This window comes from Lycium barbarum, chromosome 4, assembly GCF_019175385.1.
Source record: "Lycium barbarum isolate Lr01 chromosome 4, ASM1917538v2, whole genome shotgun sequence".
NCBI classification, from domain to species: domain Eukaryota; kingdom Viridiplantae; phylum Streptophyta; class Magnoliopsida; order Solanales; family Solanaceae; genus Lycium; species Lycium barbarum.
The window spans coordinates 26,792,418-26,812,020 of record NC_083340.1 but is presented as its reverse complement, the minus strand read 5'-3'; the positions used below and the strand labels follow the sequence as shown (position 1 = coordinate 26,812,020).

At 44.0% G+C, this 19,603-nt stretch overlaps 1 protein-coding gene across 1 annotated transcript; it reads right to left on the bottom strand.

The window, feature by feature from the left end:
• Window positions 1-413: 413 nt before the first annotated feature.
• On the bottom strand, window positions 414-19,310 carry LOC132635660 (proline-rich receptor-like protein kinase PERK1). The gene is made up of 8 exons (XM_060352137.1): window positions 18,567-19,310; window positions 5,968-6,468; window positions 5,024-5,110; window positions 4,050-4,120; window positions 3,638-3,723; window positions 2,781-2,928; window positions 1,123-1,284; window positions 414-965 (listed from the first exon to the last, which is right to left on the bottom strand). Exons 1-8 carry the CDS (start codon window positions 19,021-19,023, stop codon window positions 735-737), a joined length of 1,743 nt encoding a protein of 580 aa, XP_060208120.1. The 5' UTR covers window positions 19,024-19,310; the 3' UTR covers window positions 414-734.
• Between the last annotated feature and the right edge of the window lie 293 nt (window positions 19,311-19,603).

The following is a 19,603-nucleotide window of genomic DNA, read 5'->3' as shown; positions in this document are numbered from 1 at the left end:
AGTGATGTTGCTTCAAATGGAGAAATATACAGTGATGTTGCTTCATGCTTTTTATGTCTCTCCTAAGCATATGTTAGTTGCTCATAACATGGTACATGTACGTATTCTTAGATATATTCTTGGCCTATTCTTTGTGGTTCAAACATCTCCTAATTAGGTGGCTTGAGCCAAGTATAAATGGTAGTAAATCTTTTGCCTTGGAATATCACCAATACGTATATTAAGTACCTAATAATAATAAGCACCTAGATAATGTTGGTAAGCACCAATTCAGTTTAGTCTTGCTTCCCCTTTATGTTGTGGTTCAGAAGAATGTCAACTTTGGACGAAGTCACGAAATAGAAAATCCACACCCCCCCCCCCCCCCCTCTCTCTCTCTCTCTCTCTCTGTAATTGTCAGTGGAGACGGCTACTACGCAAAAATTCTTTTTCGTACAGCACAAAGGAAGAACAAAAGAAAAAAGGGGAAGAGACCTATAAGTACATCTGTACATTCATCTTATATACAAAGCTTTTACTTAGTGATATACTGAATATCTCATGCCGATTCCTTTTACTTCTCGTTTTGGGCTTTCAAATAACTATAAACATCAATCCTCTGGCAGAAGTATTGTTACTAAGTGAGACAAAACTTTGATGGTAATGACCATATTTTTTCCCTCAATCACCCTCGATTTATCATCTACACGAGTGAAAAGACAGAAAATTAAGAAGGAAAAAGAGCTTCGTTCATCTCACTCCATCTTCAACTGGCTTAATGCCATGAAAGCCTTGGTGCATGGTTGAATAATATGTGCTGGTATTACCATTTCTTCTTTTGACTTCAAAGTGCTGTGCTGGATTTGCTTTAAGTTCTCAAAGAAATTGCGTCCATCAGAATCAAAGTCACAAACGGTACTCTCTCCTGGTCTATTTTCCTCATCAAGGTCCAGGATAGAGGCATCACCTTCTAAAGCACGAAGTACCTGAACAATTTTGTATAGCACCTTTAGCATTTTGTTTAGAGGTTGCATAAAAGAAGAAATAACAAGCAAGGTTGTGGTCCATAAACCCCTATAGAAAAATTTGGCAGCATCAAAAGATTTTTTATTTTTTATTTTTAAGAAAAGAAGATATAATTACCTGACTCATTCGCGGTCTTCTCCATGATGAATGACGCACACAAGCAGCAGCACAAGCAACCATATTAGCCATCTCCTCGCTGTTGTAATTTTGTCCCAAACATGGATCCACTAGAGCGTCAAATTTTCCATCTTCCAACGCTCTTCTAAGCAAAGGCCTTGCCTGCGTATCAGAAAGAGATAATCTTCTTATGCTATGTACAAGTGGTATACTATTAGAAAAGAGCGAAAAGAGTTGACAACAATGATATGCATGTCTTGAAAAAGCCGAGGCCTAGAGATGCTTCTATTTCCCAAATGTTTTGTTATTTTGCTACAAGAAACCAACATGTTGATGAAGTTAATTGTGTAAATCTAGTTACTAAACGACATTCAGAAATAATTACAGGAAAAAGATAAGAATATGAAAACCAGAAACAAAGGATACTGTTGATTGGTTATATCGGATAGATCAAAATGAAGGGCAGGGCAGCCTGGTGCACAAAGCATCTCGCTTTAGCAGGGTCCGGGGAAGGGCCGCACCCTAAGGGGTGCAATGTATACAGCCTACCCTAATGAAAGCATTAGTGGCGGATATATCAGAATGATTCCTATTAAAAAAAAAAAATTGATAACGAGGTTATAAAAAAATTATGTCGTTGCAGAGTTGTAAAGGTATTTCTGATCAACTAAATGACATAATTAATTCTGGCGCTAGGAGGCGGCATGCAAGAAGCTCCCAACTCTGAAATCCTTAGAATTAGCTTATGTAATTAGTTTTGATAAATTGTGGTACTTATGTAGAATTACCAATAATAATCCTTTCGAGATTAACAAAATGATTCTAGGAACCCACATCCCCAAGATTTCCAAGAAAAAGGGTTTTATTATCTGATAAAAATTGATAAATGTGATGATATTGAATTCACGATAAACTCCATGCTTTAAGGAAAGACTGAAATTTTGGACAATCTAATAGTTGAAAGAGATGCAACAGAAAATTGAGATATGTTCCATCCTCAAAAGGGGTGTCCAAAACCAGATCTTTTGGTACAAGGATGACAAAGCCCTTTAGAAGTTTTCTATGATGGCCATGTATTTTTATGCCTTTGGTTTGACAGTGCTGAAATTTTCAAGAACACTAGATCCTTCGGATTTGCGCTCATCTCTTTTGTAAAAGGAAAGTGGTCCGCCAAATTCTTATTTTAAGGCAGAGCTTTCCACGGTTCCTTTCTTCTTTTCTGTAAGAGGCTGAATTAAGTGATATTGATTGTTGCCATGATAAAGTTTCTCAACCTTTATCACTCGGGGAAAAAAATAAGGAATAAAGGAAAACAAATACCCAGTACTTCTAAAACCACCAACGATAAACCTTTCAGAGGATCCAGAGATATTTAGAAAGGCAAACTCAGAGAATTGCATCAGGTGCTTGCATGTTCTGCCTCGATTAACTACAGTGCATACATAGCTTGTTTAGGACAAGATTATGATAAGATGAATGCTATTCCGTATTGAGGATATGATTAGTGTAGTTGCACGGAAAGTAAGTTTAAGCATTATGTTATCTAACAAGTTATAAAGGTTGCGAATAAACTATTTACTCATCCGTCTAATTAACCATTAGTTTTAGGCACTTGAGAATGCTGAATAACGGTCAAGAAAATGGAGCAGTTAACATACCCATATGACTAAACTGCTGCATGTGGAGGATTCAGTTGAGATTATAGGCGGACGCCCTGTAATTAACTCCAGAAGCATGACCCCAAAGGAGAAGATATCCGACTTATCTGAGGCCTTTCCACTCTGTGCATACTCGGGGGCCAGATACCTGCAAGACGTCTATTTTATCAAATACATGAAGAAACTAGAGTGATCAGGAAATGTAGATTTTTCCTTGTTCGTTCTTACGTGGTCCTCTACCTGAAGCTGTGTAATCCAGAAATCAGTACTAATTTTCAAGTAGGCCAGGCTAAGATCTACAGTTTCCGAAATCTAAGCCCCTCCCTAACCCTAACCCCGTTAGTAAGGGAAAATCAAGGCATAAGCTAGGACTAAGAACCCGAAGACTATCAGACACGGTGAAACAATGGTACAGTCCTAGGCACTATTAACAATTTCATCCTCTGAGTAGCAGGAAAACCTCTGTTTTAATGCTGAAAAGAACCACAGCATCATGAGCAGGTTGACCTAAAATCACGGTCATGCAAGCGATGAATGTCTTTAAAATCCCCTAGATTTGGGAGTCCTATTCTAGCTAAATTTTCTGTGGATATCTAATTATGATATCAGTTGGCAAGTTGGATGAAACAAAGAGAAAATGGGAAGGGCATAGCATATGCTAAGTATGAGAAAATGAATATTAGTAACTCTAGGACAAGGGAATCACAAGTTTTTACTTAATAACAGTAGCACAGACTTGTCCACATAATATGATGACCTGTATAAAGTAATTTTGCTGATTCTATGTTGATCTTGTCAAATCTTTTTCCTTTGGATGTCTAATTCATGGTAGCAGAGACAGTGTCAATAGAACTTACCCGAATGTTCCCACCACTCTAGTAGAGACATGACTAACATGATGGCTTGAATCAGATAAGAATTTGGCAAGTCCAAAGTCAGCAACCTGGATACAAATCAAAGCTTCAGTTCATGATAAAGAAGTTACGAGGATATACACATACTTTGTCGTCACATGGAAAATTAAAGAAACAAAAGAAGAATCAATAATGCAGTTAAAATTTAAACCTGCATAAATGCTCATTTGGGTCCAAATTAATCTCATCATATGGATTTTATTATTGAAGAAAAAAAACTATTTTCATCAACAGTGGATTCTAGGTGTACTCACAAGCCAGTTGTTGATAAAAGAATGCAGCCTGACCTTTCTTAGACAGTAAAGATATAACCGAAAATATCGTGGCAACACCAGAAATTGAATTACAAAGGTACCTTAGCTTCGAAGTTAGAATCAAGAAGAATATTAGCTGCCTTGATATCACGATGAATGATAGTGGGGTTACCTGCAGTCACAGGTTCGTATCTTCAGAGAAGGATTACATGTGATTGATACACCAAAAGAAATGACATTTATTAAATGTGAGTTAATTCAAGTAACAACAATTGAACTGTCCTACCATTTCCTGTTATTCACAACCACTTGACAGAGATCAGAGATAGGTTGAATTCTACATTAAATTGGTAGTAATAGAAGAAAAATAAACTAAAATCTTTGATTTTATATTTGACAGGAAAAAATATAGCTAAAATTTTGATTGGTTAACAAAGTTGAGTTCTTCAAATTATGAATGGCCCAAAAACTATGTAGTGTTTGTATATAAGTGTGTCAAGTATTTTGGACATTTCAGAAAGAAACATGGCACATTAAATAATATGGAGAAAGCAAAGTTTCCCTGATGCATATTCATGTGATATCTTTGACAAATCAAGAATTATTATGGCCTTCTGCAACCCATTAGCAGACCCTAGAACCTAGAAAGTAAAGTTTACCTGATGCATATTCATGTGATATCTTTGACAAATCAAGAATTATTATGGCCTTCTGCAACCCATTAGCAGACCCTAGAACCTAGATATTATGCAGCTCTCAAATCTCGAGGAGATTCAGAAAGTGGTGGTATTATAGAAGTGAGGACCAATGGCATCTATTGGAAGGAGAAAATTAGATTTACATGTTTTTCAGGAGAACAGGTGATGACTATGAACACCATTAAGCTACCCAACTTGTCACAATCTACAAGCATGCTGATGAAAGTTTCCTCTCGAAACGTGTTCAACATTGTTAAAAAGCATCCAGGCCACTTAATATCCACTTTACTCCTTGGGACACCTCTAGTCAACTAACAGATGAATACGCATAGTAAGAACAAACATAGGAAGCCAAGGCAGAGACGGAGTGCACTCACAGTCTTCTTGCAGATAGGCCAATCCTTTGGCTGACCCTATAGCAATTTTTATTCTAGCTGACCATTCCATAAAGGTTTGGGCTGCCCCTGCATAACATACAATCTGTTCTAATAAGCATCTTGGTAGAAAGACATTTATATCAGAGGTACTTATGAAATCTATTTAGTCGTATATTAAGGAGTGGTCAAAGAAGTACAAACTGATACAAGAGCATTTCTGTAAAACAAAAGTTCAAAAGAACCATGCTTCAGGATGATTAGGAACGCTTTAAACTATGCCTTCAAATTGATGATGAAACAAATAAAACATCCACAGCATTGCACTTATGGAGGATCCTCCATCAAATGTACCTCACATGAAAGGGTATATCGCAACCAACTGTTTGAAAAACAAGTGACCAGGATGAACCAATTTTTTTAACCTAAAATATAAAAAGTACGTGGAAAATTGCAATTAAACTGAAAGGACAGCTGAAGATATTAAATTGGTCTTTCCAAAAGCATAGAAATAGCAGTGCTTTAACATGCAGGATTAAAGGGCTTTGGGAGAAAGAAGTGCATGGATTTGCAAGCTCTTATTTTATCCTCTCATGTTAAAAAACCATGGTTTCATGAAATTCTAGGCCACCTTTGTGTGGTATAGGCATAGACCACCGAGGAATATTATTTACAAGGCATGGTTAACTACCCCCTTAAAGATTGTCCATTTGGTACAGACCTCATAACTCTTGAAGTGTAATTACATGCTTTTCAAGATCATTACAGTGAAACTAAGCTGGACTAAGGAAGCCCCCATTAAGGAAGAGTTTATTTTAACCTTAATTATCAGTCTTCTGCTGTATAAATATTAGCAGAATTCAGAAAATGACTTAAGCTGGTCACAAAATCTTATTGATACAGGATTCTACAAACATCCAGAATTAAGAAAAAAGAGAAGAACATACCATGTAAATGATACTCTAAAGTCCTGTTGGAAACAAATTCATAAACAAGCAACCTCTTTATTCCAGTCATGCAGTATCCGACCAAAGACACAAGATGTTTGTGATGCACTCGGCTAATAGTCTCTACTTCTGCTTGAAATTCACGCTCCCCTTGATGGCTACCAACCTTCAACTGTTTAACTGCAATCTCTCTTCCTGTAGGGAGGATTCCTTTGTGTACATACCCAAATCCACCTTCACCTAGAAGGTTGGACGTAGAGAATCCACTAGTTGCTGACCACAGCTCTTCATAGGTGAAATTGCCACCAGAAACAGCTAAAGCCACTATGTGGTCTTTTGGTGAAAACTGATTTTCAGTGTCTAAATTGTTGGTATTGGAATGAGGATTGTTGTCGAAGCAGTGAAGTGGCCGGAATGGTATCACTTGCTTTGGGGAAACAGGAGAACCGTTTGCTACATTTTGCTGTTTTAAACTTTGATGCAGAACATGGTACAAGTCATCTGATGAATCAATCAAAACAATTAGCAAATGAATATACCAAGTTGAACTCATAATGATTAGTGAACAACAATTTTGAACACATGTTGATAGATTAAGCTGCTAATATTCTTAATCAACAATTTAGACCTATTCTACAGATGCAAATTGAAATCAGTTGAAACAAATTCGAAGCAAAGGAGCCTGCCTAAACAAGACTGAAAGCATTATATTTGGTTAGACGGGAAGTTTCACATTTAGAAGATTTATAATGTGACAAACTGTCACATTCCCAGAAACAATAACTTTAGTTTCAAAAGTACCTTTTACCAGACATTAAAACCTTCAAAATCTCTAAATATTTCTTGTAGCGATCTTTACTCTTTGATCAACTGCATCCCCTCCCCCCCTCCCCCCCCCCCCCCCCCCCCCCTTTCCTCCAACATTTCTTCTTAGGAGGAATGCCTGCCTCCGTATTGTTGACTCTAGGTGTTCAATCAAGGTGGCTGCGCGAACACGCTCGTCGAGCGGACTAAATAAGAAACTTAGTACATGAACGGCTATAAATTCAAGCGTATATTGACTAAAGGCATTTAACAATTCTGAATCTTCCCCCATAACTTTCTTTTTGATGAATTCGCGCGCACTAAAAGTTAAGTACTTAACCCTGAACCTACATTTCTTTGCAAAATGTCAAGCCAGCAAGGAAGTAAATAAGTGAAACTAAATAGAATACTAAAAGCTTGATGAGTAAAGAAAAGAAGTTTTATCTTCAAATATTGTACAATTGTTACTGTATACTATATTACTATTTAAACCAACACCTTAGACAACATTTTTGATATTTGATAGTACTAAATTACTACTCCCTCGGTCCCAATTTATGTTACACTTTTCGCTTTCTCAGATTCAAATTGCATGAACTTTGACCAACATTTTAAGATGTATTTTTTCACCAAATTGATACGAGAAAAGCTGCAGCAACTTATAGTACTTTTCATGTAGTTTTCAAATACACAAATTTTAATATTATTAAAAATATTGAGTTAATCTAATCCAATTTAGCTTTAAAGTTTAGTCAGACTCTCGAAAATCGAAAAGTATCACGACGGAGGGACTATACATTGTTTACCCCGGAATCGGATAATCAATTAAATTTGTATGTGGGTATAGGATATGTGCTTGGATCTTGATGTATGTTAGATAGGGAAAATGTATAGGTGAGAGTTCCTCAATAAAATGGCTAATGATGGCGATTCGCTATGAATACAAACGCTTATAAACAATGTGGGATAATTGATGGAATAAACACAACATAAATATAAATAAACGGCCTTGGCCGAATCAGATGTTGAAAGAGAGATTGTATGTATGAACTCTTTTATTATAAATGTTCTTGGAAAGTAAAGGAGCCAACCCCCTCAAAGGAGGAGGATATGCCCTATTTATAGTGTCACCTGCATGGGTCTCACACAATGGGAAATAATAAAATAATAATAACAAGGACAGCTCTGCACGGATTTGGTGGGATTCGACTGACGGCGCCGTCTGACACACGCATGGTAGGTAGTTGACTGTGGCAGGACGCTACTGGCGCGTGGCCCGCATGCAACGGCCACACGGACCAACGGCTACTCGGACAAACGGCCATGAATGCTCGGGTCACCGGGCTTGCCACTACGATAACGTCGAAAGCAGACCTGTCGGTGCCCTTGCCCAGCACCGGCCCAAGCATTACCCCGGTCAAGGGCGAATAGTATCCCTCACATTCTCATTCCTTCCTCTGGTTCCTCGTTCCACCGGTTCGCCTCATATCCGGTTTCTACCGTATACAGATAGCCCCCACACTTCCCGGATCTCCGATCTGTCGGAGTAACGGGGAGTGGTTAAACTCCCAAACCGGTGGTTCTGTCAGCCCGGCGTTATCTTCGTATTTTGGCGGGAACGGTTGCGTAACGCATCCCCTTTTATTGGCCACGTGTCTCGCCCCTGGTGGTCCACTTCTGTCAACCGCCTTTTTCACGTCGTTTCGAGTCGCTTCGTATTAATGATGGGGATACGTGGCGCCGTCTGATTGGTCGTCCTCGGTAACCGTTCCTCTCCCATGCCTATATAAGGCCCTTCACCCCTTCATTTTACCATTTTCATGCTCTGCATCCTCTCCAACTTCACTTCATTTCTGCGTTTTTTCCACTTGCACCACACACAATCAACTCCATATTTGGTCTCCCTATTGATTCATCGCTTCATATTGTGTGCGAAAGAACCAACTTTGACACCACTGCTGTCGAATATTCTTTGCTCGAGCGTCGCCGTTTTACACTTCGCCTCTTCTCGAACCGTCAGTTCCTTTGTTCTTCTTAAATTCCTCTCTTCGACCCTCTTTCTTTCATATTCCCAAGATGTCCGAATCCACTTCCCATGATGCTCCACCGGTAGCGTCCCCGGGAGCCGAGCTTGCGTCCCCGGCTAAATTCGAGCCCACGTCTTCGGATATCATACCGGCTAAATTTAATTTCAACAAAGACCTTGAGGTCGAAAAGCCTTCCTCCGTTTCAGATAGGGGGTTCGATGTGAGGCGGTATCCCTTGTCTATTACCGAGGAGAAGCTCGACATAGTCCGGGCCGATTGCGGGTGGGACACCCGTCCGGTTCAGATTTTCGTCCCCGGACCAGATGAATCCGTTACCGACCATTGTGAAGGGTTTCTGTATGTTTACACGTACCCCTTCACCCTCAAACTCGACCCTCCGGTGGATCCGGTCATTCTCGACATGTGCCGTACTTACGGCGTCACGCTGGCTCAGATCGGCCCAAATGTTTGGAGGGTCGTAGCGTGTCTCCTGTTGTTGGCCAACAACGCCGGGAAGGAGTTCACACCGGGCCATCTGATACGCCTATACTCCCCGAGGCTGTTCCGGGGCGGCGTAATGAAACTGGCCAAGCGTAGCCAGAATCCATTCTCGAAAATGGATGAAGACAGAGACCGGGGATGGTTGGAGAGATACGTCCGGGTGAAGACCGAGGACATAATTCCAGCCGAGCACATGCCATTCCCGGAGAAGTGGAATAACAAACGTAAGTCCGAAGCCTCGAACAATTGCCTTAGTATTGCTTCGTCAAATTTTGATTCTGCTTCCTCACTGTTTCTTTCTTACATTTGCCAGCCAATGGGTACGTTCCTCCGGTCATGGGTCACTGTGCTCCTCGCCCAGCATCCCTATGACGACCGGACATGGGCTCACCTGTCTCGTGGCTGATGGATCGCCCAAAATCACGGTAGCCTCCTATTTTTATTCTGCTGCATTCTCCTTTACTTGTTCCGTCCTTTGATCTGTGCTAACATCTTGTCTTTTTAGGTTTGCCTAAGGACTCGGTAGCCCCCAGATCGGAGTCGGGGACCGCCCCTCCAGCACCGGCGTCCGAATTTGACACAATGGGTTCCTCCCGTGTCCTCACCGATGCCGCTAAAAGAAAACGGCCCTCCGAAAAGGGGCAGACGCCAAAAAGGAAGAAAGCGAGGAGTGTTGCCCGTCCTTCGAGGGAAGAGACAGAGCCCGACATCATTGTTCGGAGAGTCGGCTCCGTTCCCTCCGTGGCTCCAATACCAGAGGAGGCGGTCTTCGTTCCGCCCCTTCCTTCCATCGGCGAAGGTCTCTTGGTTCCTGCTCCACATTCAGGTGCGGAAGAAATACTTTCACCAGCTCCTTCGTTCCGCCCCTTCCTTCCATCGGCGAAGGTCTCTTGGTTCCTGCTCCACATTTAGGTGCGGAAGAAATACTTTCACCAGCTCCTCTTCGGTCGATTGACTTTGTCGACATTTCAGGTGAAACCTCTTCGGAAGACACTCCCCTGCAAAGGAAAAGGTCCGGGGAAGCGGCTGCTAAGGACGAGAACCGTCGCTTGAAGAGTGAACTGGCCGCTATGACCGATTATAACCGGAGCCTTGAGGCTGAAAAGATCGGCCTTAGCCGGGATAAAGCCCAGTTTTCCTCGAGGCTAGATGAGCTCGAGACCACGGTTTCCCGACTCCGGGGGGAGCTGGACTTAGTGAAGGCAGATGCAACGGGCCTGGCCGAGAGGAACCGGCAGCTCGAGTCCGAGGCCGCTTTGTCCAACGAGCGTAGGAAGGTGTTCGAAGAGAAAGCCGAGGAGCGATCTCGGATATGCCAAGGCCTAAGAACCGAGCTCGAGGAGGCGGTTATCGCCAACGACGCCCTTAAGGCCGAGCTGGAGGCAGCCACTGGCAGGATAAGTGTCCTTGAGGAGGACCGGGCCGATCTGGAAGCGAAATTGGCCAAGGCTGAGGCCAACTTGGAGGAAACATGGAGAAGTGTTGAGGCGGCCGAGGCTCACACTGCTATTGTTGCCGAGTATGAGAAGTGGAAGTCTCGGCGGATCACCCTCGAGCAAGCCGAGCATGGTCTCTCTGATCTTCCGGCCCTGATACTCGAGGCCAAGAGGATGGAGGAAGAAGCCGATCGTGCCCTCGGGTCCGAGTCAGACGACTCCGAGCGAACCGAGTCCGAGCATTCCTCCACCTCTAGTCATGCCGGATAGCATAGGGTTTGTGCCTTGCTTTCTGTTTTTTGTTTTTTGCCTTTGTAGGACTTTGTTTTTTCTTTTGATGTAAGAGACATCTGTTGTATAAATGAAAGGTGCATCTTTCTTGCTTCTTGGTTTGAATGTTTGTTTACTGCTTTTGCTATAGTTGTTGGTCCGTTCTAGGACAAGTCGACTCGTAGTCGTTAATTCATCGTGCCCGTAGGTCTTATCCGATATTTGGGGCCGGTGGCTTATCAAATTTTGGCTTGGATCATTGTGATCTTGTTGCCTTTGTCGAATTTCGACCAAGGTACCCGGCGTAGGGTGTGCGAATGAGGCAATATCGAGATACGATGGTTATCAACTGGGTATATTTAACAGAAAGCTGTTATCCTAACTTTTGATAACTTTGTGTTTGCAAAATATTTGTACATGTGAGAATTTTAACTCTTTCTTCCTTAGCCGTAGTAAATGAAAAATGGGACACGATTCATTATGATCGTTTGGTCCTTACATCGAAGGCTATGGCCGGTGGCCGGGCCTTAGTTTTGCCGTAGCAAATGTTGAATGGGACACGATTCATTATGATCGTTTGGTCCTTACATCGGAGGCTGTGGCCGGTGGCCGGGCCTTAGTTTTGCCGTGGCAAATGTTGAGCTTCTCCGTCTGCTTTAATCGGGGTCATCTTCGGTGTGGCATAGTACTCCCCTAGCACTTATTCGATCTCTGAGGTCGGGTAAGTGCTATTATGTCCCCAATCGGAGGATGCGACACCGGGTATCCGGGTACTCGCCCTTCATATTTGTTAAGTAACACGTTGTACTCGTTGCCTCATTAAAAACCTTGTCGGAAAACCCATTTTGGGACAAAACCGTACTAAGGAAAAGAGTGCAACACGTGTTTTCAGATCTAGATTTTAATTTTGTCCCGCTCTTGACTTCCTGCAAAAGAGAAGAGTTAATAAGAGGATACGGGGAGACCATACCTTAGCAGTAGTATCTCTTTAGATGGGCCACGTTCCAGTTATTACGCAGATGCTGCCCGCCCATGGACTCCAATTGATACGATCCTTTGCCCGTTATACCGGTTACCTTGTACGGACCTTCCCAGTTCGGACCCAGCTTTCCCTCGTTGGGGTTCTTGGTGTGCAAGGTAACTTTTCGAAGCACTAAATCCCCAACTTGGAAATGCCGAAAGTTGGCTCTTCGGTTGTAGTATCTTTCCATCCTCTGTTTTTGGGCCGCTATGCGGACCGACGCGCTTTCGCGTAGTTCATCTGCGAGGTCGAGCTTCACGGCCATGGCCTCCCCGTTTGACTCTCCGGTGGTATACCTGAAGCGGAGGGTCGGTTCACCGACTTCCACGGGGATAAGGGCTTCGGCTCCGTAAACCAATGAGAACGGGGTTTCCCCCGTGCTCGATCTGGATGTGGTTCTGTAAGCCCACAACACCTCCGGCAATATCTCCCTCCAATAGTGCTTCGATGCTTCAAGCCTTTTCCTCAGATTTTGGATTATCGTTTTGTTCGTGGATTCTGCCTGTCCGTTCGCGCATGGGTGATACGGGGTTGACACAATTTTCTTGATCTTCAATCCCTCGAGGAAATTGTTGACCTTGCCACCCACGAACTGAGGACCATTATCACAAGTTATCTCGGAGGGGATGCCGAAACGGCAGATGATGTGATCCCATATGAAGTCGATGACTTCCTTCTCTCTTATCTTTTCGAAGGCCTGTGCTTCAACCCATTTAGAAAAATAGTCAGTCATAAACAAAATGAAACGGGCCTTACCTGGTGCCTGAGGTAACGGACCCACAATGTCCATTCCCCACTTCATGAAAGGCCAAGGTGAGATCACCGAATGCAGCAACTCCCCGGGCTGGTGAATCATCGGAGCATGCTTCTGACATCCGTCGCATTTTCGGACAAAACTTTTAACGTCTTCGTCCATCCGATTCCAGTAATAACCGGCCCTGATGATTTTTCGAACCACAGCTTCCGCACCGGAGTGGTTGCCACAGGTTCCTTCGTGTACCTCTCTCATCACGTATTCCGTTTCTCCGGGGCCCAAACACTTAGCCAAGGGGCCGAGGAAAGAGCGTCGATACAATTGGCCGTCCACTAAGCAAAAACGGGCGGCCTTGGTCCGTAGTGACCGTGATTCCTTCGGGTCATTCAGGAGCTTTCCGTCACGCAAGTAGTCGATGTACTTATTGCGCCAATCCCAAGTTAAGCCCATTGTGTATATTTCGGCGTGTCCGCTTTCTATGGCCGTGTTTGATAAGTGCACCGTTGCCCCGGGGTCAATTTCCTCCCCCTCGACCGAGGATCCCAAATTTGCCAATGCGTCGGCCTCACTGTTCTGCTCCCTCGGTATGTGCTGCAAGGTCCATTCTTTAAACTAATGAAGCACCACTTGGGTTTTTTCGAGGTACCTCTGCATCCGTTTGTCCTTTACTTCGAACACGCCGTTCACCTGGTTTGCGACCAAAAGCGAATCGCACTTTGCCTCGATTATCTCGGCTCCCATGCTTCGAGCCAATTCCAAACCTGCAATCATAGCCTCATACTCGGCTTCATTGTTAGTCAATTTAGCAGTTTTAACGGATTGTCGAATGACATCCCCGGCCGGGGTCCTAAGGACAATCCCTAGTCCGGAACCTCTAAGGTTCGAGGCCCCGTCCGTGTGTAGAGACCAAATGCCCGTGGTCTTTCCCGAGGTCAGCAAAAGTTCCTTTTCGACCTTAGGGACCATAGCCGGGGTAAAGTCTGCTACAAAATCGGCCAAGATTTGGGATTTGATGGCCGTTCGAGGTTTATACTCGATATCGTAACCGCTAATCTCTACAGCCCATTTTGTTAATCTACCTAACAACTCAGGTTTATGCATGATGTTTTTTAAAGGGTAAGTGGTTACTACACATATGGGGTGGCATTGGAAATAAGGTTTGAGCTTTCTGGAAGCGCTTACCAGTGCTAATGCCAACTTTTCCAAATGGGGGTAACGGGTCTCTGCATCCCCCAAAGTTCTACTTACATAATAGATAGGGAATTGCGTACCTGATTCTTCTCGGACCAAAACGCCACTTACCGCCATTTCGGAGACAGCTAGGTAGAGGAAAAGTGGCTCATCGGCCTTTGGTGTGTGCAGCAACGGAGGGCTAGAGAAGTACCTCTTCAACTCTCGTAGGGCTTCTTGGCACTCCGGTGTCCAAACGAAGTCGTTCTTCTTTCTGAGCAAAGAGAAGAAACGATGACTCTTGTCCGAGGACCTCGATATGAAGCGACTCAGCGTCGCTACCCTCCCGGTGAGATTTTGTACCCCCTTTATGTTGTTCACGACCTCGATGTCCTCGATGGCCTTGATCTTGTCCGGGTTGATTTCAATTCCCCGGTTTGACACCATGAACCCCAGAAATTTACCAGACCTTACTCCGAAGGCACATTTCTCCGGGTTGAGTTTCATGTTGTATCTGCGGAGTACATCGAAGGTTTCCTGCAAATGCTTTAAATGGTCCTCTGCTTCCAGGGACTTAACAACCATATCGTCAACATAAACTTTCATTGTTTTCCCTATTTGTTCTTCGAACATTCCATTAACTAGGCGTTGGTAAGTTGCACCGGCATTTTTTAGTCCGAAAGGCATGACGGTATAACAGTAAGTCCCATAACGGGTGATGAAGGACGTTTTCTCTTGATCCTCCGGGTGCATCCTGATTTGGTTGTACCCGGAGTAAGCATCGAGAAAACTTAACATTTCATGTCCGGTCGTCGCATCGATCATTCTATCGATGTGAGGCAATGGAAATGAATCCTTCGGGCATGCCTTGTTTAAATCCTTATAATCGACACACATTCGAAATTTGTTACCTTTTTTGGGCACCACCACCACGTTAGCAAGCCAATCCGGGTATTTCATCTCCCGGATGGAACCTATTTTTAAAAGCTTTGTTACCTCGTCTTTCACGAAGGCGTGTTTTAGTTCCGCCATAGGCCTTCTTTTTTGCTTCACCGGGGGAAACTTCCTGTCCAAGCTGAGTTTGTGTGATGCTATTTCTGGTGATATACCTGTCATATCTATATGCGACCATGCAAAGCAATCGGCGTTAGCTCGAAGAAACTCAATTAATTTGCGCCTGAGCTCCGGGGTAAGACCCGTGCCCAGGTATACCTTTCTGTCCGGTAAGAACTCGAACAGGATGATCTGCTCCAGCTCCTCTACGGTTGATTTGGTCGCGTCCGAGTCATCCGGCATGGCAAAGGATCTGGGTATCCCGAAGTCATCTTCTTCATGCACTGGATCTGGCCCGGTATACTTTGGTTGCTATTTGGGGACCTCCCCTCTGGTTACACCCTACTTTTCCTGAGCCGGCTCCTTGGGCCGGGGCGCCGCCTCCTCTACTGCAAACATTTCCTTTGCTGCGGGCTGCTCACCTCGGATGCTCTTCACCCCCTCCGGGGTGGGGAATTTCAGCAACTGATGCAGTGTTGAGGGAACTGCCCTTATGCTATGTATCCAAGGCCTGCCCAATAACGCATTATACTTCATGTCGTCTTCGATCACATAGAACACCGTTTGCTGAATAGTTCCATCCGTGTTCACAGGCAACGAGATCTCTCCCTTCGTAGTTTCGCTAGCCATATTGAACCCACTGAGTACCCGAGCCACCGATACGATCCGATCTAGCAGCCCTAGCTGTTCGACCACTCTCCATCGGATGATGTTGGCCGAGCTACCTAGGTCAACCAAAATACGTTTAACCTTAGTTTTAAAAATGAGTATAGAAATTACCAGCGCATCATTTTGTGGTTGAATGATGCCTTCCGCGTCTTCGTCATCGAAGGAAATAGAGCCCGGGTTGAATGGTCTCGGATGCGTTTTTCGCGAACAATAGAGACCTTGGTCCGTTTCATTATCGGCCCCCGGGGAATGTCAATACCCCCCACTATCATGTTGATTGTATGCTGGTGCTCAACCGGTTCGACCCTTCGATGAGCTTCCCTTTCCTTGTAGTGATTTTTGTCTCGCTCGCTCAATAGATCTCGGAGGTGGCCGTTTTTGAATAACCGGGCTACCTCTTCTCTCAACTGGCAGCAATCCTCAATTTTGTGACCATGGGTTCCGCGATATTCACACACCACGTCCGGATCCCGTTGTCCCGGATCTGACCTTAGTGGTTTCGGCCATCGCACATCAGGGACGCGGCCGATGGCCGAGACAAGGCCCGAGGTATTGATGTTGAAGTTGTACTCCGAAATCTTCGGTGGACCCTTATTGCTGGCGAAACTTCCGGCATCGCTCCTGAACGAGTGTCCCCGGCTGTTTGACGGGCGCTCGACCCGCTTGCTGCCTCGGCCTGAGAAGTGGCTCGGGCTTTCCCTTGGCCCTTCCGACCTGAAATTTGATCTCTCCGAGTGGGAGTATGGCCGAAACCTTTCTTTTGATGATTCGGACTTCGTTTCATAACCTTTCTTCGATTTCTCGGAACTTCTTTTCACTTTTAACCTTACCGAAAAGAGCTCGAACTGATCATCCTCCACCCGAATCTTCGACTCATACCGATTGTGGACATCGGCCCATGTCACGGCCTCGTATTCCAGCAAATTTTCTTTCAATTTGGCCGAGGCAACTGAACTTAGCATGTTGAGCCCCTTTATGAAAGCTTGCGCGGCCCATTCTTCTGGCACCGGGGGGAGTTCCATCCGTTCCCTCTGGAACCGGGTGACGAACTCCCGTAGTAGCTCATCGTCCCTTTGAGTTATTCGGAAGATATCGGCCTTACGGGTCTGCACCTTTATGGCACCGGTATGTGCCTTCACGAAGGCATCGGCGAGCATTTCGAAAGAAGTGATCGAATGCTCGGGTAGGTGGTCATACCACGTCAACGCTCCCTTCGACAGAGTTTCCCCAAATTTTTTCAGCAACACCGACTCGATCTCGTCTTTCTCCATATCATTACCCTTTACGGCACAGGTATATGAGGTCACGTGCTCGTGCGGGTCCGTTGTGCCGTCATACTTCTGTCTATCGGGCATTTTGAACCTCTTCGGGATCAGTTTCGGGGCCGCACTCGGTGGAAAAGGCCTTTGAATGTACCTTTTCGAGTTCGGCCCCTTCAGCAAAGGTGGAGCCCCCGGTATCTGGTCCACCCGAGAATTATATGTCTCGACCCTCTTTTCGGTTGAATCTACCCGTTTTATCAAAGTTTCGAGCATCTTCAGAACCTCGGTAGAGGAGCCGGCCCCGGAGCCGTCGCTCTCGACCATTCGTGCCTCGTTTCTTCCGGTTTCAGCAATACCCTTTGCCTTTTCCGGCCCTGCTTCACCCTTTCCGTTCTGCAACTGGGCAATTGCCATTCCTTGCTCGGCGATTGCCGCTCTTTGTTCCTGCAACATTTCGAAAATTAAACGTAAGTTAACACCGTTGTTTGGTGCGTCCGGTTCTCTCCGGCCCCGATCCCGGGACAATGTAACGGAATTGTGAGTATTTAGAGGATCAGTGGCCGGTAGGGCGACATTCTCTTGATCCACGGTATTTTGCCGGTTGAGTCCATCCCTTGAATCGACGGGGTTCGGGTCAGCGAGGTTCGGTAATGCCCGTAGTCCGCTTCCTTCGTTTTCCGCCACAATCTCGGTGTTATTGACATGACCGGATTGTTCGATGTCAGCCATTTAGCCTGTTTTCGCAGAGACGGGCAGGGACGTTTTTTATTTTGATGAATATAATAGAAATCAAGGCCAAAGACCACTATTATCCTAGCCCCACGGTGGGCGCCAAACTGTTTACCCTGGAATCGGATAATCAATTAAATTTGTATGTGGGTATAGGATATGTGCTTGGATCTTGATGTATGTTAGATAGGGAAAATGTATAGGTGAGAGTTCCTCAATAAAATGGCTAATGATGGCGATTCGCTATGAATACAAACGCTTATAAACAATGTGGGATAATTGATGGAATAAACACAACATAAATATAAATAAACGGCCTTGGCCGAATCAGATGTTGAAAGAGAGATTGTATGTATGAACTCTTTTATTATAAATGTTCTTGGAAAGTAAAGGAGCCAACCCCCTCAAAGGAGGAGGATATGCCCTATTTATAGTGTCACCTGCATGGGTCTCACACAATGGGAAATAATAAAATAATAATAACAAGGACAGCTCTGCACGGATTTGGTGGGATTCGACTGACGGCGCCGTCTGACACACGCATGGTAGGTAGTTGACTGTGGCAGGACGCTACTGGCGCGTGGCCCGCATGCAACGGCCACACGGACCAACGGCTACTCGGACAAACGGCCATGAATGCTCGGGTCATCGGGCTTCGATGCTCGGGTCACCGGGCTTGCCACTACGATAACGTCGAAAGCAGACCTGTCGGTGCCCTTGCCCAGCACCGGCCCAAGCATTACCCCGGTCAAGGGCGAATAGTATCCCTCACATTCTCATTCCTTCCTCTGGTTTCTCGTTCCTCGTTCCACCGGTTCGCCTCATATCCGGTTTCTACCGTATACATACTGTATAAAAATTATTCAAAAATTATCTATAATAAAACATTTTCCAAAAGTTTACCTTTAGGCCTTGGCGATTCATGATCATGCAATTTTGCAGTTTTAACCTTATTTCTGCAACAAACTAAGAATATAATAACAGCAACAATGAAGAAAGCTCCAGTAACACCTACAGATATTCCAATTACTGCTCCAATCGATGTACTTGACGATGACGGCGTTTGAACTTTTAACGGCGACGTTTCATCTCCAGTAACTTGTATAGTCGAATCATTAACAGGATACGATAACGCCGTTACCGGCGGCGGTGGCGTCGGTAACGGAGCAGTAAATTTCACCGGCGGCGGCGGTGGTGGTTGTAAAGCCACTTTATCATCAATTGGTTCAGTTATTGGCTTTAACGACGTTAGTGGTGAAATTGAGAAGTTAACGAATGTTGGTGGCGGTTTTGGAGTGGTTGTTGAAGTGACTGTATCATTTTCAGGTGACAGTGACGGTGACGGTGAATGTGAAGGCATATTATGGAGTGGAAGTGAGATTATGCATGGAGAATTAAGATGATGATTATGAGGTAATTAATTAATAGATGTTAATTAGTTCCTAATACAACTGCTTAAGTAGTGGACGTGATAAAGTAGATACCCCGAGTCAGTACACTACTACTACTACTAAAGAGTATTTGTTATTATTTTTTATTTGTTATTATTTTTTTCTTTTTCATTGAGTAAATATCAAATTTTACCAGTTATTGTATAATTGCAGTTAGGAACTAAATTGGACCAGACATGTTGTTATAGTATGTGTGCATGTTTAAATATGTTTTCAATTAAGTTCGGTGTGAAATAAAGGTTATTTGGCCCAATAAAGTAACGGTAAGGTTATAATTAGACCAAACTATTAACGGAGAGTAAATATGGTGAATTTTTAGAAACATTTTAAATCCTTTTGGGTTAAATTTTTAATACAATTCAAAAAAAAAAAATTTGAAATTTTGGTTGTTGCTTTTTGTTTTGTGATAATTTGTAGATTCATTAAGTTTGCCTGTGTGAACTTGTTTGCATTACTTGTCCCAGGAGGCCAAGAGTGAATAAAGAATGA

Excerpts from the sequence above, each read along its gene's own strand:
- LOC132635660 (XM_060352137.1), bottom strand. The coding sequence starts at position 19,023 with ATGCCTTCACATTCACCGTCACCGTCACTGTCACCTGAAAATGATACA. Across the intron at positions 4,121-5,023 it reads GGCCTATCTGCAAGAAGACT|GTAACCCCACTATCATTCAT; the intron begins GTGAGTGCACTC and ends CTGTGACTGCAG. Across the intron at positions 1,285-2,780 it reads GCAGCAGTTTAGTCATATGG|GCAAGGCCTTTGCTTAGAAG; the intron begins GTATGTTAACTG and ends TCTGATACGCAG.